Raw genomic sequence first — 18,052 nt, forward strand, 5'->3', positions numbered from 1 at the left:
ACAGTGGACGTAAACCTGACCGTGAGGCCCACTGGACAACCACGTGCCCCTTCATCTGTCTCATCCATTAAGTAGCCTTTACCATCTCGCTGCCCTTGGTTACCAGCGTCCGTGAGCTTCCCCAGCGCACTGGGTGACAGCTGGTCCACGTCCTTCCACACGGTTTCAGCTTCTTCCCTCCAAGCTGCCACCTGGGAGACATCTGGACCGGACTCGGACTTAGACACGTTTTATCAACTCCTTCTGAGTGCCATCCTACTTGATAGGACTTTCTCCATGTTATTCAGGGACTCATAAGGAGCTGAATTTTTGAAATCACTTACTGCTTTGTGGATGGTAAATTATTAGAGTCCAAAAATAACTATCACATGGAGGGAAGTGGGCCGATTCCAGAGTTATGTAATACACGACAAGTGGGGTTGAAAATCATTGTCTCGGTTGGAGCTGGCAGGCATCCTTGTTTACTTCTGAGTGAAGTTTACATCTGTCTTACAGCTCTAGAAATCAGAAGTCGGGGTGTCTGAGAGCAAAACCAGGTCAGAGTTAGAGTCCCGTTCAGAGACTGACACCCCTGTGCCAGGGACCAGAGGAGGTAGGCTGCTGGGCCTTGAGGACTGTGGTCCACATGCTCCCACGCTGGGGGAGCAGCTGGGATAGAACCTTCTAGAAGCCACATGTGGTCATGTCATGGGGTTTGGGGGCTGCTTGGCTGTTTCTGCTAAATCTTAAACCTTTTTGTTAAGTTTATTTAGTTACTTTGAGAGAGACAGAGAGAGCGTGAGTAGGGGAGGGGCAGAGAGAGTGAGGGAGAGAATCCCAAGCAGGCTCTATGCGGTCAGTGCGCGGAACTCGACTCGGGGCTTGAACCCACAGCCGTGAGATCATGACCTGAGCCGAAATCAAGAGTGAGACGCTCGACTGACTGAGCCACCCAGACACCCCTCTGCTAACTCTTAAGCTTTACATTTGTAAGATATCTACTTACAAGGTGTTAACATCAAAGCCGAGAGAAATCTATCTTTTGTCCTTGAAGCGTGTGAGTCAGGCAAAGCAATGGAGTGTTGGCTGTGCTTCACAGGGGAGAAGCTAGGAGAAGCACCAGGGCAGCCAGGATGATGGGCTTTGGTGTGTACGTGATTTTATTTACATCCTGGTTTGGCTGCCTAGCAGAAGTGTGATTCCGGCCAAATTGAAAGACCCTTTCCAGCCCTGGTTCCCTCATTCGCACAGTGAGGATAAAAACAGCAATCTGTCGGTAGGGACGTTTGAGGATTAAATGAGATGTTAGTAAGACTAGTAAATGTTTATCAAGAACTTATCATGTAGCAGGCTCTTCTTTAGGGTGACTTTTATTTTTAGATATCAGTACATATTACACTGTATTTATTATAAATATGCATTATTATTAGCACATAATATGTGTAAATCGCTTAGCACAGTGCCTGGCACTTATCTAAGTGTTTAAGAAAAGCTAATTGTCGGGGTGCCTGGCTCAGTCGGTTAAGCGTCCAACTCTTGATCTCAAGGGTGTGAGTTCGAGCCCTGCATTGGACTCCGCAGGTGTGATGGCTACTTTGAAAACAAAGCTAGTTGTCATCAATGATGTTCATTAGGCACTTCCCATCCCTGTATCTTTATGCATTTATTCCTTGATTTGTTTGTTCTTTTGCTTCTTCATATTATTTTTAAATTTCCTAGGAGTCTGAATAAATGCATTTCCCAGATACCTTCCCCAAGCTCCCCAGATGACAACATCCTCCCCCTTCTACACGAACACACCTTGTTGCTGTGTTTTATGCAGTGTTTCAGTTCCACACGTGCTGATCCTGTATCTGCAAATGCTTCAGTGTGAATTTCCCAAACATTCTTGCAGAGGTAGAGTGAGATTATCAGTTAACAGTTGGTACGAAGACTTACCTCTACTCCAGACCTTATTCCAATTTTGTCAGTTGTCCACTAACCTTCATTACAGCAAAGGGAATGTACTTTTTTTCTGTTTGAGGACCCGGTCTAGGATCACATGTACATTTGTTATTATATCTATCAGTCCTCTTCCATCTGGAAATTTCTCGGTCTTTGTCTTTCAGACTGTGATGCATTTGAAATGCACAAGCCAGTTGTTTTGTAGAATATGACCCCAATTTGAATTTGTCTGAAGGTTCCTCATTATCAGATTCCATCCCCACCTTGTTTTCTAAACATATCAAAAGTGACGTTATGTCCTTTTTCAGGACACAGGGTGTCTGTTTATCCCAGTAAGTGATGTTATGTTTGATCACGTGGATGCCACGGTGTATGATGGGTTTTGGTTCCATATAGTTCCTGTCTTTCTCTTTGAAATTAATAAATCTCTTGCATGGAGATACATTAACACTATACGAATGTCCTGTTTCTTATCATACTTTTAATTACTAGTAGCATTCATGCTGATTCCTGCCTGAAACAATTATGGTGATAAATGGTGGTGGCCAGATGGTGATATTCTAATTTCATCGTTAGTTTTTACATTTATTAGTTGGAATTCTACCCTAAGGATGAAGTTTCCCTTCTCCCCTGTTTGTTTGTTTATATCAGTATGGACTCAGAAGCTTATTATATATTATACTTGTTGTATAATATATTATATTATTATAATGGGCTGTTACAATTATTTATAGTGCTGTAAAATTGCCCCAGATTGACCAGTGGGAGCTCCTTCAAGCTGTCTCCTGTGTCCTTTTGACATTTGTTCAAGCACTTTTTTATCTTCTGGCTCTGCAACATATTTTAGGCTCATTATCTTGTGCTTTGGCCCCAGAATTAGCCATTTTTCCCAGGAGCTCTGTTTCCTTTTTTTTTTTTTTTTTTGTTTGGAGAGGGTATTTAGAACTAAAATCTGGGTCTGGGTGTGCTGATTACTAGGGTATCATTGCATCAAAGCCCTCTGAGCACAGAGAACTAGGGAAAGCTAAATAAAGACACACCTACATTTGCACATACATAAACACACATACACCTGCCATCTGCCATAAGTTCATGGCTGTATCTCTACTTCCAGCTCATGACTGAAGTTCACTCTTACCCTTTTTTTTTTTGCAATTTTAAATTCATTTCTTTAGCAGTGAGAAACCTGTCTCTCATTATTACCAACATATCTTACTTGCTCAATCCTAGAATTCACTAAAGTAGTTTTGGAACTGCTAACCTATTCTGTTGTGGAAAACACACCTAACTAGCATTCAGTATGTGTTTACACATATTTTTATCTTTAGCCCAAGGGTATAGATACAAAATAGTATCCTAGATTTTAATAGCTTAAAACAACAATGGTTTATTCTTGCTCTCACTACATGTCCAACACCCATCAGCCAGGGACTGTGCACTGCATTGTCCTTTCTCTGGACCCAGGTTTACCGAGAAACAACCCAAATGCCCATCAACTGATAAATGGGTAAATGAAATGTGGGTATATCCATATAACGGAATATTACTCAGCCATAAAAAGGAATGAAGTGCTGACACATGCTACAACATGAATAAACTTCAAAACCATGCTTTGTGAAATAAGCCAGACGCAAAAGGGCATGTGTAATATGGTTCCATTTACATAAAATGTGCAGAGTAAGGAAATGCATAGAGAGAGGAAGCAGATTGGGGGCTGGGAGGGGCTTGGAGGGTAAGGGGAGGATGGGGAGTGAGTAGCATGTGCACATAGTATAAAATATTATGCAGCAGGTGAAACAATGAATGGGAACCATATATTGGTTAGCAATAGTGTGGTGTGCCTCAGTTTCCTTCCTTGTAAAGTGAGAAACTTTTTCAAGACATGCCCACCAATTCTCTTTTTGGGCACATTGTTTGGCTGGATTTCACTGCCCACTTGAATTTAGGTATGGCCATGTACCTTGATTTGGGCAATGAAACTTGTGAAGAGTGATGAGCTCACTTCCAGTCAGAAGCTCTAAGAGCACAAGACCTTATGCTCTCCCTTCCTCTGTCACAGTGACAAGTGGCTACTTGGTCAACGTGTGGGTCCAGAGTGAGGACAATGCAATGCAAAGTCATGGAGATTTGCACCTAAGTATTATTCTAAGAGTTTTATAGTTTGAGCTCTTATATTTGTGCTTATGATCCATTTTGAGTTGATTTTTTTTTATATGGTGTGAGGTAGGGATCTAGCTTTTTTTTTTTCTTTTCATGTGGATATCCAGTTATCCCAGCATTTTTTGTTGAAAAGACTCTTCTTTGAAACCTTTGAATTGTCTTGGCATCCTTGTCAAAAGTCATTTGGCTGAAAATGGAAAATGTGAAGGTTTATTTCTGGAAAGCCAATTATATTCATAAAAGGGTGAGTCCTCTCAGCTTTGTTCTTTTTAAAGACTGGGTTTTTTGGGGCACCTGGGTGGCTCAGTCAGTTAAGCATCCGACTCTTGCTCTCAGCTCACGGTTCGTGAGTTCAAGCCCCACATCAGGCTCTGAACTGATGGCATGGAGCCTGCCTGGGTTTCTGTCTCTCCCTCTCTCTCTTCCCCTCACTTGCTTGTGCTCTCTCTCTCTCTGTCTCCCAAAAATAAATAAATAAACTTAAAAAAATAAGGAATTTTTTTTGTTTGTTTTTGTTTTGGATTTTGAGAGAGTACCAGAGTACGAGCATGGGAGAGGCAGAGGAAGAGGGACAAAGGGAATCTTTTTTTTTCTTTTTAAAGTTTTTGTTTATTTATTTTGAGAGAGACAGAGTGAGAGAGTGCAAGTGGGGGAAGGGCAGAGAGAAGGAGAAGAGAGAGAGAGAGAGAGAGAGAGAGAGAGAATCCCAAGCAGGCTCTGCATTGTCAGTGTGGAGCCCGATGCTGGGCTCGAACTCACGAACCACGAAATCATGACCTGAGCCAACATAAAGAGTCGGATGTTTAACCTACTGAGCCACCCAGGCGCCCCTAAAGATTGTTTTGACTGTTCCTTCATTTCCATATGAATTTTGGAATCAACTTGTCAATTTCTGTAAAAAAGCAGCTGGGATATTGATGGTGATTGCATCAACTATGTAAATCACTTTGAGGAGTATTGTCATCTTGACATTATTAAGTATTTCAATCTATGAACACAAGATGCTTTTACATGTATTTAGGTAGTCTTTAGTTTCTTTCAATGACATTTTTTAGTGTTCAGTATAGAATTCCTGCACCTTGGTTAAATTTATTTTAAGTAATTTGTTGTTGATTCTATTGTACCCAATAAATTACTTTTGCTTTAATTTCATTGATTTTCTATACTGTTTTCTATTCTTTCTATCATTCATTTCCACTCTCTTCTTTGTTTATGAAATTGTATGACAGACGCCATCATAAACCAGCAATACACTGAAAAAGAATTTTTTTGAGATACAATTTTAGTGACTCTAATATACAAATACTCTAAGAAATTCTTGTTAAAAATACAAACAGACAAATAGAAAAATGAAAGAATCATTAGAAAAATAACAGAAGCAAACAGTTCACAGAAACACAGATGCAAATAGACACTAAAAGTCTGAAACAAATGCTGAGTTTCCTTTTGAGTTCAGAGAAATATTAAAGTAGCAACAAAATGCCATTTTTTTTTACCGTTTGATACTGGCAAAAATTAAACAGATTGATCACATAAAATGGTGGCAAAGATATGGGGAAACAGTCTCATGTATTACTGAGAGATGTGAAAACTGCTACTGTGTTATTGAAAAACAATCTGGCAGTACTTATTAAGATGAAAAAAATGTGCATGCCCTTTGGGTTTTTGTTTTTGTTTTAAAAGTTTATACATTATGGTATGTTTGCCATAAGCGAGCTACCATCTGTCCTGTTACGTGCCTATTACAACATCATTGACTGTATTCCTTACGCTGTGCCTTTTATTCCTTTGACTTACTGATCTACTCTATTCTTTATTCCTTTCTTCTTTCTGCTCGTTTTGGGTTTAGTTTGCTCTTCTGCAGGTGGAAGTCTAGGTCATTGGTTTGAGAGCTTCCTTTTCCTTTTTTAAATTTTTTTTTCAACGTTTTTTAATTTATTTTTGGGACAGAGAGAGAGAGACAGAGCATGAACGGGGGAGGGGCAGAGAGAGAGGGAGACACAGAATCGGAAACAGGCTCCAGGCTCCGAGCCATCAGCCCAGAGCCTGACGCGGGGCTCGAACTCATGGACCGCGAGATCGTGACCTGGCTGAAGTCGGACGCTTAACCGACTGCGCCACCCAGGCGCCCCCTTTTCCTTTTTTTTATAATGCAGGCATTTACAGCTGTAAGTTTCTATGTGCTACTTTCTCTGTGTCGTGTGAGGTTTCGGTATGTTGTGTTTTTGTTTTCAGTCATCTCAAAGCATTTCTCCAGTTTCCCTTGTGATTTCTGTTTTGAACCATTTATTGTTTAAAAGGAGGCTATTTAATTTCCACGTTTGTGGATTTCCCACGTTTTTTCCTTTCATCCTGTTCTACTTTCACTCCATTCCTATAGGAGAACATACGAGTGAATTTTCCATTTTCATTCTTGCACTTTTCAAGTCCCCAATTCCCATTTGTTTCTTTTCATAATTATTCATAATTTGTATTTCTTTATTGGAATTCACTCGCGAGTCACCTTTCTCACACTTTCCTTTGGTTCTTTAGGTATGATTTTTTTTTTAATTCTTTGTATTTGAAACAGCTGTTTAAAATATTTGCATCTTTGTCCAGTAAGTCCAACGTGTGGGCTTCCTCAAGAATAGTTCTTTTTTCTAAATTTTTTATTTAAAAAAATTTTTTTTAATGTTTTTATTTATTTTTGAGACAGAGAGAGACAGAGCATGAGCAGGGGAGGGGCAGAGAGAGAGGGAGACACAGAATCCGAAGCAGGCTCCAGGCTCTGAGCTGTCAGCACAGAGCCCGACACAGGGCTCAAACTCATGAACCTCGAGATCACAACCTGAGCTGAAGTTGGACGCTTAACTGACTGAGCGACCCAGGCACCCCAACCACAGTTCTTCTGGATTGCTTTTCATCTTGTGACTGGACCATCCTTTTTTGTTGTTGTTGAAAAGGGGAAATTTCAAATAATGTCCTGTACCAACTCTGAAATTAAATCATCTCTTTTTCCTTGGGTTTTTATTGTTGTTTATTGTAGTAGTAAGTTGGGTTATTTAGTGACTTTCGTGAAGTCTGTAGACTCTATTTTTTGCTGTGTGTGGTCGCTGCAGTCTTGGTCTGGCCAGCTTGGTGGTCAGCCCGTGATTGTAGAGATTGCCCTAGACACTTGGAATCAGTACGTGCCCCAGTCTTTACCGAGAGTCTCTTTGTGTGTGTTGGGACACAGTTTCAATACCAGCCAGGCATTTGACAGCCCTGCCTTAGCTTTCACTTCCTGCTTTAACAGAACCTCAAAGTCAACCCGTGGTGAGAGCTTAGAGCCTTCTCAGGTCTTTTTTGAGTATGAACACAGCCCAGGACGTACGCACAGCCCTACGTATAAGCATAGTCCTGCAGGGTCCCCAGGATAGGCATTAGCTTTCCAAAGTACCTCTGGATATCTTATTCCTCATTTTTTCCTTTTAAGCTTTTGGGTTGGTCTATTTTTTTTTTTTTTTTTTTTTGCACCAAACTTTATTCAGTGCCTCCAGGCAGCTATGAAGTTAAACAATTGCCGACAATGGCTTTGAACAAATACCTCTAGGGATAAAGCTTGTCACACTGGGTGAACTCAGAGCGAGTCAAATACTGACAGCCTTGTAAGTGGGATCTTCCAGGGAGCTATCAGACAAGTCCAATAACGGCAGTTCTTTGGGAATTAGGGTCTGAAGGCTCTCCAGTGCTGATTTGCTCTCTCCAGTGGCTTTCGTCCTGCGAACCCAGGAGTTTTTATTGTTGACAGTGAGCTGTAATTTTTTTAAAGCTACTACGGAGCTGGGAAGTAAGGGATGGGAATAAGTCAAGTAAAAATGCCACAAACTTCGCTCTTTTTTAACCAAGATTTAGCTATTTTTCTTGAATACATGCTCTCCTGGTTGCATAGCCTTTATTTCCAGAGTTGTAAAAAAATTGATTTTGACTTTTTCTCTTTTTTTTTGGCCAGTTTTCTCCTGCTTTATGGAGAGAATTTGTGGATGTCCTTACTCTGCCATTTTCACTGATGCTGCTGTGGTGTGCAACATTAATGGAAACTCATCTTCATAAAGGAATATAAATATGTTTTCAAGGCATAAAACCTAGAGCTTGCACAAATAGCAGAATAAAAGAGTTGTATTTTGATAGATGGTGGAGTTTTAGCAGTCTGTGGCAACAGGGGATGATTTAGATGTAATATTTCACGAGATTAAATTGCTTTCTTATTGTGTCAGAGGCAGGTAGGATTGGCTTTGGGATTTGGAGGAGGCCATTGATGGCCACTGGAAAACACGGTTGCAGAAATCTCAGCCACACATGCAAAACTACAGGAAGGAACATGGTTGCAAAGGTATTTGGGATCAAAGCACAAGCTTGGATCAGTGGGGATTGGTTGTACAAGAAATAAAGTCACCTGCCTTGAAACTCAGTTTGATAAAATTGTGGTGGTGTCTTCTTGAAGCCTGTGAGTTTCTACAGAGTAGAGATGGGTGCTCATTTTAGAGCCTTGCATGTTGCTTAAGACTTTCAGGTGTAAGTTGGCTTACAATTAAAATCAGCTTGGGGCGCCTGGGTGGTTCGGTCGGTTAAGTGTCTGACTCTTGATTTCGGCTGGGGTTCGTGGGTTCGGATCCTGCGTCGGGCTCTACGCTGAGGGTGCGGAGCCTTCCTGGGATTCTCTCTCTCCCCCACTCTCTCTCTCTTTCTCCGAAGTAAATAATGAACATTTTTTAAAAATTAAGAAAATAAAATAGGCTTAAGTAAAAGTTTTTTTATGTATATCTAAATTTCCAAAGATAGCGGACACCGATGTGTTGGATTCAGAAACTCAGAAACCTTCCAGGAATCTGTCCTGTCCTGCTCTTGTCTTTGATTTCCTTTGTCTGCATTTCGCTTGAATCAGTCTCCTCGAGGGGCCACGTTTGGTGTGTGTGCTCCTCTGCGGAGCCTGACTCAGTGGTCTGGGGTCAGCACCACCTAAGCCACATTCATTGGTAGCAGAGTAGGATGATACCCGGAGGAAAAACAAAACGTTGTCATTTCAAACAGAGAGTTGGGTGGATTTTTCAGCGTCCGTGAACGCTCATCAGGCAGAATTAATGCCTGCCCGTTACACACGGCCAACACCCCCGTATCGAGTTTCCCAATTGCGTTAGGAGCAGAACCTAGCCATGTGTTCTGGAATCACGACACCGTCCCTCATCTTTGGACCCATGGTGATTTCGTCCACACCCACACCACTGTCCCACCTTTGGTGAGTTCTCGTCTCAATTTCTGCAGTGCTGCCTGCTTCCTGTCCTTGATGTACACCTGAAATATAAAGGTGCACATATAGTTCATGTCCCTGGGGAGAATGGAATATTCAGATACATGGACTGTAGTTATGTGCTTTTGGACGTAACTCCTTGAGAGTCCGTCCGGGGGAGAGGACATACGTAAAACCAAACACCAACTTATTTTTTTTCATCTTTCTTAGATTGGGCTGGCACTGTTTACAAATACTCACTACAAAGTTGGCTTTCTTTATTGATGAGTAGCTATTATTTTCAGGTTTAATTTCAGTGAATAACAAATCATCTATGAACCGGGAATAATAGTAGGAACTATCTTGGAAGGGTTGTGGAGGAAGCTGAACAAGCAATTAATTACATGCAAAGTACTTAGAGTGCTGCCTATTAATTATTATTATTATTATTATTTATTACTCATTGACCCCACCTCTTACTGATCTTCAGTTTTAAGGTGGATAATGAGGGGGTCATTTAGAAAATCAGGTACAGGACCCACTTAGTGCTTGAGCTGAGACGAGGGGATCCAAGAGTGAGAAGAGAATGTGAAGCAGTTATCCGTTGGGTAGAGTCTGGTGGAGGCGACCGTGTCGTTCGGGGGACCTCACTGCTGAGCGGCATTTTGCCCGGCTTCCACCGGCTCCCTAGTTGACTTTCACTCTTGGGACGCGTGTGGAAGGAGCGTCTTTCCCAGAGTCCCTTTGTGGACCTGCCTGGTGGCTCTTTACTTCATTCCTGGAGCAAACCTTTCATAGCATCGGCTGCAGTAGCTGCACGGATGCAGCCCTTGTTCATTTTCCGCCAATTCCGTTCTGAGCTCTGTACGCAGAGAGTCTCGTTAAGCCTTCACGAGGTCACCACGCGGTGGGTACTTTTGTTCTCCCCGCGTCCCACATCAGGGAACTCGGGCGCGGGGGGAGGGAAGTGCCTTGTGGCGGACCCGGGAACGGACTGTGAAAGCCGTTCGCACGCCCGCACTCCACCGCCGGCTCCACTAGGGAGGCCCACTCTGCCAGCCGCCTCCGCAGGTGGCTCCCCGTGCGACGAGCCTTGGACTTCCCGGCGAGGACGAGCGGGTGCACTCTTCCCCCAGCCTGCCTCCCCCTGCTGAGACAGCGGACAGATGGCCGGTGTGACGGGCGCCGTCTGGCTCGCTTGAGGGAGTGGCCGGGAGAACAGCAGAGAAGTAGCCCTGGCCTCGCGGGGTCACTGGACCAGGGTCGGCGGCCGGAGCCTCCAGAGTCCGGTCGTGCGACAGGTGCAGTCGAACCCGCGATGGGTTCTTTCACTTGAGTCGGACCTTCTGGGACTTGGGATCCACTGACACGGGGGCCGAGCCAGGCCCAGAGCCAGACCGTCCAGTCCCGGAGCCTGTGCGCGAGACCTCCCCACGCACCAGGTTCCGTCCCCGGTTCCGGGGATGTGACGAGGTCAGAACAAAGGGGGCCGAGACCTTGGGGAGTCTACGGTCTGATGAGTAGTTAGACATGGAAACACAAGCACCAGATGAACACGGGGTGAGCATCGGGGGTGGGTTCCCGCAGGGCAGACTGGGCGCGCTGTCCACACCGTGGCGGGCCGAGGAGCCCCGCTCCCCCCAAGAAGCGGGTGTGGAGGCTGAGACGCGCGGGTGTGGTGAGGGCTCTGCGTGGCTGTGAGCAGGGGTGAGGGTGAGGACTGGGGAGAGGTCTGGGGGTCTCCCGTGGGAGGGGCAGTGGGGGGGGGGAGCGAGAGAGCCGGAGGCGGGGTCAGGGTCAGATGGCCGCGGGCCGCGAGTGTGGACTTTATCTTAAGAACGAACGGCAGGAGGCTTTCCAAGAGGTGCAACCTAGGGGAGAAACGCTGCGAGTTCCGTTGCGATACAAAGGATGCCCTTCAACTGTCGTGGGGGGCGTGGACACGGGAGGTGGGTGGGCAGCCGTGGTGGCTGTCCACGCGGCAGGACAGGGTCTCCGTGGCGGTGGTTGTGGGGGCAGCAAGAAGGTGGCAGGTGGGGGAGAAGTCCCGAAGGTGGCCCCCGCGGGACCCCGGGGATCAGCAGAGGAAGACAGACACTGCCGTGGTGCCCGCGGATCCCTGGGCTTGGAGGGGACCCTGGTGACTGGGAGGCCTGGGGGAGGAAGGGGGCTGGCGGTCGGCTCCGGAAGGCAGAGGTTGCTTTTCTGCGACCGGTTCTCCTTGTTCTGTGTGTGGTTACTTTCCTCCTCCTCCTCCTCTTCTTCTTCTTCTTCCTCTTACTCTTCTTCCTCATCCTCTTCCTCTTCTTCTTCTTTTTTGTAAAGAATCTTTTTTCTAAATGTGTCTTTTTGGGAGAGAGAGAGAGAGCGCGTGCGAGTGAGCTAGTGGGGGAGGGGCAGAGAGGGAGAGAGAGGATCCAAAGCGGGCTCTACGCTGACAGCACAGAGCCCGACGTGAGGCTGTGAGATCGTGACCCGAGCCAACACCGGCCGCTTAACCGACCGAACCGCCAGGCGCCCCAGTTACCGGTCTTAATTTGAAACTACAGCGAGGGCCGCGTTCACGGTGTTAATGAGCTGGGAGGACAGGCGGCCGCCCACCGAGTGACCCTGGAGCGGAGATCTGGGGACTGTTGGAGAGCACCCCGTGTGGTGTGGGAGCCCGGCCGCAGGCTGGAGCGAGGGGGCTGGTGGCAGGAAGGGTCCTGGGAGGGGTGACCATGCCCCTGTCCCTGGGGGCGGAGGAGGGAGTGCGGCTGTCGGGCTCCGGGAGCTCAGCCTGGGATGCACTGTCCCCGGCTTCCCAGAACTGCCGAGCCGCGGGGCCTCCGGGCTGGGTCCAGGCAGATGGAGCCTCAATGGCAGGGGGAGAGGGACGGTGGCAGTGGCCTGCTCACGGGCTCCCCTGTGTGTGACCTGCGCCCTCTGCTCTCCCGCGCAGGACACGGAGGTGCTGAACACGGCCGTCCTCACCGGGAAGGCCGTCTCGGTTCCCGTCAAGGTCGTGGCCATTCAGGAGGACGGCTCCGTGGTGGACGTGTCCGCGGCTGTGGAGTGCAGGTCTGCGGATGAAGACGTCATTAAGGTACGAGGGGCCTCTCCGCTGGGCCTCTGGGGGGCCCCTCCCCCTGTCCCAGGGTCCCATGGGGGACCACACTGAGGAGTGGGGGGCCTGGCTGGATCTGGAGGGGCCGTGCAGGTGCGCTGTTTCCCTTCCGGACTGGGGACCCCCGGCATCTGGAGCAGAAATAATTTTCTTCCCCTCCTTTTGTTCATAGGACAAAATTTCCCTAATTTTAGCAATCCACATGTCTGTCATCTCAATGTTTGCCAACTTCTTGTGTAAATAACATTATTTACTCTGTATTTTCTTTAACTGTCCCACTTTTTCAAAGTTAAATACTAATTTAGCCTCTGAGGGGAAGGAAAAATTCTTCCTCTACCCTGCAGATTCTTCCAGCTGGACTGAGAATTAAATTGACATGAGACAGACCAACAGGAGGGGAAAAAAACAAAGTTTTTTCACGTGGGCGCAGAGGCCCAATCATGAAATCGAGGCATAAAGGAATGACCAAGGCAGGCAGGTTTTGTCCTTTTTTAGACAAAAAGGCAATGAACCTGTGAGGATTTGACAGGACAGAGAAAACTTAACTTTGGGGGCTTCAGCGAATAAGGAATTCTACCAGACAGCTCAGCTAAGCACCTGGTAAGGAATTCTATCAAGAATGAGGGCTGGGGCGGCAAATGAGCAGAAAGAAACAAGGGATGTTTATACTGCTTTCTCGTGTTACGACTTTCTCTAAATTTCCAAGCTCCGTGATAAGGATGTCTCTTTACCTGCTGACACAGGGAGGGTACCTGTCACTTGAGCTCTTTAGGGTCAGAGAGGGGAGGAGCCGAGTGTCCTTATACAGCCTGTCTCTTAAGTAACTTTTATTTAAAATAACCGATATGCCCCGGGACCTCATCATGAAGACACTACCATCCACGATCTTGACGTACTAATTTTTTTGTTAACATACATTAAAATAAAAGTCCCTCCAAGTGCCTCCTAATGTAATTTGAGTACCAGTGGGCTCCAGCTCATGGCTTGAGTGATCTGGCCATGGGGCGTTTCCTCTGGATTCTTCGTTCTAATTAGCTGTGTTTCTGACTCCAAATTCAGCCAGGGATCAGCCCGTGGTTTATTTCATGTTCTTTGCAGGGGTCTGGTTGAAGCACCCAATTTAGAGTTTCTGCCTGTTTTTTTCTTGGCACACTGGTTGGCCATTTCCTTTTGCAGCAGACGATTCATGGAGAAAAGACTTAAAACTTCAGAAGGTCCTTTCTCCGTTAACTTGCTAAGGGAGCCCCCGGGGCCCGTCCATTCATTCATTTTAGAAAACCAAGGCACGGAGTTCTGCCTTTCCTCGCCTGTCACAGGTTCCTGTTTACAGGTTAGATGAAACTTGGTCCCAGGCTGAAGAACTTTGCGGTAGACAGAGAGGCCTCCAGCTTCTCGCCGGGTAGAAGTGACCTCCAGGAGGCTGTGCCTCAAGCCTGAGATGGTTTTGATAAAGAAGATTTGATGTGTCTGTGAGCCCTAATTAAAAAAAAAAAAAAGTTAATCCTTAGGAAACGCAAATTTGGCACAGCCTGCTTCCTGGGCTTGGAATGCTAATTCTCCCTGGAGACAGAAAGGGGATTAGCTTCAAAGCACACGCCGCCTTGCCCCGGGGCTCCTGGCGGGCCTTGTACTCTGTGGGCAGGTCTGATTAAACAAATCTAAGGCCTTCCGTATTCACAGTTTAGGAAGATCTGAGCCAAGTCCTAGGAGCTCATCTGCACGGAAGGAGAAATTCTGATGGTGCATCGCCCTTGATTGCCTTTGACAGTGCACTTTATTTACTGTTCCCATGTCATTCCAGAGGGAGACACGGGGCCGTGGCATATGGAGGTGGCGTCTGGGTGATGGTGGCCCAAACAAACGGCCTGTGTCTGCAGCCCCTAGATGTGTGTTCCTTCCCGAGAGCCTGGAGGAGCTTCCCAGGGTGGGCCCCCTCCTCTGCCGCCTTGGAGTATGGCCTTTGCTTTGTTTCCCCTTCGCAGAGGTAACCTAGAAATATCTTCTGCCCAGCCTGATAAATTGCTTTGGAAGACAGTAGTTTGGGTGTTTTTTTTGTTTTTTGGATTTTTTTGGTTTTGCGTTTGTTTTTAACTTAGCTGTCACTCTCCGTGGCCCCATGAAGTTGGAGCTCTCTTCCAGAAAAGCATGACCTGATCTTCAGAAGAACAAACCAGAGTGAGCAGACCATCCAGGTTGGAGCTGCTTTTGAGACTTTTCTAGAAGGGAGCCCAGGCTCTGTTGCAAATCGGGGGGCTCGAATCAAGGGAGGGGTATTAATGAGTTGGATGTGATGCGTTTGTCTTGGGTTTAGTGTCACTATTTGTAGGAAATGTCGCCTCAACTCTGAGATGAACAGTGTCACCTGCAGAGTTGTGCCCTGGCCTCAGTGTCATCCCAGGGGCATTTCCCAAACAGGGGACACATTTGTTAGCACCCCTTGGGGAGACCCCCTAGCCTCTATGGTTGCAGAAAACACTATGATCCCCAGGGAGAATCTTGCAGGGCTTACCAAAGATCTTTGTGCCTTGGAAACTCTCTGCACTGGGACCGTGATTTAGGTAATAAGGGAAAAAGTATAAATTTAGGAAGACGTACATTGTAAACAGATTGGCTTCTTTGACTTGGGATTCAATGATGTTGGAGGGACAGAAACGAAGACACAAATGACTTTGAAAGGCTGGAAGCTTGGCCAAATTTGGCAAGATTGGGAGGGATAAATTTTACGTTGAGAACTTCTATGTAAAAATCCACACACAGTAGAGGATGCGTCTTAATAATAGTGTGTGTGTGTGTGTGTGTGTGTGTGTGTGTGTGTGTAATATCCAAATTTTGCCATCCTGTAAAAATTGTCAAATTCACATAGAAATCTGGTTTCCAGCTTGTTATGAAGTCAAAAGGTTAGGTAGCCGTCTGCCCACGTTGCTTCCTGGGACCCCCACCTAGAGCTGGGCCCTCCAAATCACGACTGCCCCCCACCCCCTCTCGCTCCCACACGGAGGCCTGCGGGGCATTTGTCATTTCTTGTCGCCCTCTTGCTGCTGGTTTTCTGAAAGCACATTTCAGGGGAAAGTGAGGTATTTCTCTTGCCCTGGATTCTATAAAAAGTCAGCCACAAATGCTGATCTCACTCAGTCACCCTGACCGGAATCTTGTGTCTTTCTAGGCAGGGGGGCAGCACTTGACGCTGGACTGTATTCTGCTCAAGGGTGTTGTGGGGGGGAGGTACTGGGTGTCGGTGACAGAGGGGTGGTCGGAGCCCGTGTGAGCGTTGGGCCTGGTGAGAAGGAAAGGGACAGGGGTGGGGTGAAGAGGGACACAGGACAGCTCTCTCTAAGCCTTCCAGGGGCCACCGTTCGGGAGACAGAGCACATCTGTGCCATTTAAGTCCCCAGAGTGGAAATCAAAAGGAAGCCGTTCTAGCTCAGTCGAAAGACAAAGAACTCAGAGGCAGGGAATCCTCTGGTCAAGATTTCAGACCCACGATGTCCGCTCAAATCCCGACTCCACCTTCCTCTCTACTTGACCTTGGACAAACTACTTAACATCTCTGAGCCCAGCATCCTGATCTGTAAAAAGAGGACGATAATGATACAGTTTGGGATCTTCTGCAGGGATTTGTTCTAAAGTCAGCGTGTAGGTCAGAACAAACGGTAATCAAAGTAATCCTTGAAAATCCTTGACAGAAAACCTGGGTTCACAAAGTTCGAAAGATAGTTGATGTATTTTATTTTTAATTAAAAAAAATATTTTTCAAGTTTATTTATTTATTTTGAGAGAGGGAGAGAGAGAGAGAGACAGAGCATGAGCAGGGTAGAGGCAGAGAGAGAGAGAGAGAGAGACACAGAATCCCAAGCAGGCTCCAGGCTCTGAACTGTCAGCACAGAGCCTGATGTGGGGCTTGAACTCATGAACCGCGAGATCATGAACTGAGCCAAAGTTGGATGTTTAACCGACTGGACCACCCAGGTGCCCCAAGACAGTTGATATTTTTTGAATAAATGTCTTCTTGCATTTGAGCTGTGGCCAAATTTTCGGGGGGCATTATCGGGCATAGTTCATATTGAAGGGAATGTTGGGGGTATCTACGTAAGTTAGATTTGAGCAGAGTTGATGGTAAGATATGTGTCTCTCTTTTATCCTCCTCTTACGTCTTCTGATGCAAGTGTTGTCAGATAGCAACCTCCAGTTATTCCAAGCACATATAATTGAATTCTTGCTTTTCAAATCTGTGCATGATAGAATCCCACGATGGAGTTTTGGGGATGATTAAATAAGAGTGTATATCTAAAGGAAGCCGCGTGATGCTTGGTCTGCAATAGATCAATCAGTGAATGTTATATCTAAAATACCAACATCCATATTCATATCTGCGTATTTTATATTTTAGCCCCTCCTTGATTGCGAGGTCTACAGAGTCCATGGCTTTGTTTTGGTAACAGTGCTTTCCCCAGTCCTGTGCAGAATCTGGAACACAGTGGGGGCTCAATAAATATTTGTCGAATGTATTAACAAAGGAAGGATGAATGAATGCTAGACCTTCCCTGAGATGGACCTGTCTGTGAGGCGAGAGTGGTTGCCTGCCTCGTCTTTATCGGAACATCTCCATTGAATTTCCTCTTCCTGGAAATCTTGAAAGGGAGGGGGGAGGTTTTCCGCAGTCAAAGGGACGTGGCATTGGGTAATGACCTGGCCCGGGCACAGTGATCCAAGCCTTCTTGGGTTCTCAGGGGGAGGCTCTTGTTCCAGGAGTACTTACCAATGATCAGCGTGGGGGCAATGCATAAAGAGCTTTGGGAGGTACGAAGGTGGAACGCGCATGAATGAATTCTGTCGCCGGGGACGGACAGTCGAGCTACTGGTATTAATAGTTAGCCTGTGTTGGGAACGTAGTGGGCGACAGGTCCTGTTAGAATGAGGACGTTAGAAATGTTGGCCCATCTAGTTTTCACAAGAAGCCTTCAAGGTAGGTGACACTACTATTGTGCGTGTATACACGAGGAACCATCACGTAGACGGGTGAGGAGCTCCCTGGGCAGTGAACGTAGGGACACAGTCCCCTTCAGTTCATCTGGGATGTTGCAAAGGGCAGGGGAGCCCTCCTGCGAGCCAGGAGCAAAGCATCATTCCATGGCTTTCTCATCCGGAAATCTGTGCTAATGGACTTTTCCTGAATTTGCCAAAGACTTTCCTTTTCATGTTCACCCCCTGGAAGTTGGTAGATTAGTTTCCTCTTGCTGCTATAACAAACTACCGTCACCTTAGTAGCTTCAACCAGTGCACATTTGTTACGATGTCATACTGGATGTCAGGGGTCTAAAATGGGTTAGTGAGGGGGGCACCTGGGTGACTCGGTTGGTTGAACGTCCGTCTCTTGGTTTCGGCTCAGGTCACGATCTCACGGTTCGTGGGATCGAGCCCCAGGTCAGGCTCTGCGCTGACAGCACGGAACCTCCTTGGGATCCTCTCTCTCCCTCTCTCACCTCTGGTTGTGTCATTGTGTTTCTGACTCCCACCCTCCTTCCTCTCTTTACTAAGGACCTTTGTGATTTGGGTGTAATTAGGCCCACCTGGATAACCCAGGATAATCCTTTCATCTCAAATGCTTATCTCAACTACCT

General features: G+C 46.4%; 1 protein-coding gene across 1 annotated transcript in view; it reads left to right on the plus strand.

Annotated features, from left to right (window-relative positions):
• TMEM132B (transmembrane protein 132B) overlaps positions 1 to 18,052 on the plus strand; it is a 216,224-nt gene that overhangs the window by 164,675 nt on the left and 33,497 nt on the right. Inside the window, exon 5 of the mRNA XM_047093190.1 lies at positions 12,270 to 12,413. Coding sequence (XP_046949146.1) covers positions 12,270 to 12,413 — 144 coding nt within the window. The remainder of the gene's footprint in view (positions 1 to 12,269; positions 12,414 to 18,052) is intronic.

This window comes from Lynx rufus, unplaced genomic scaffold, assembly GCF_022079265.1.
Source record: "Lynx rufus isolate CCGP_SWC_20201006 ecotype Redwood Valley unplaced genomic scaffold, mLynRuf1.p SCAF_33, whole genome shotgun sequence".
In the NCBI taxonomy this organism is placed as follows: Eukaryota; Metazoa; Chordata; class Mammalia; order Carnivora; family Felidae; genus Lynx; species Lynx rufus.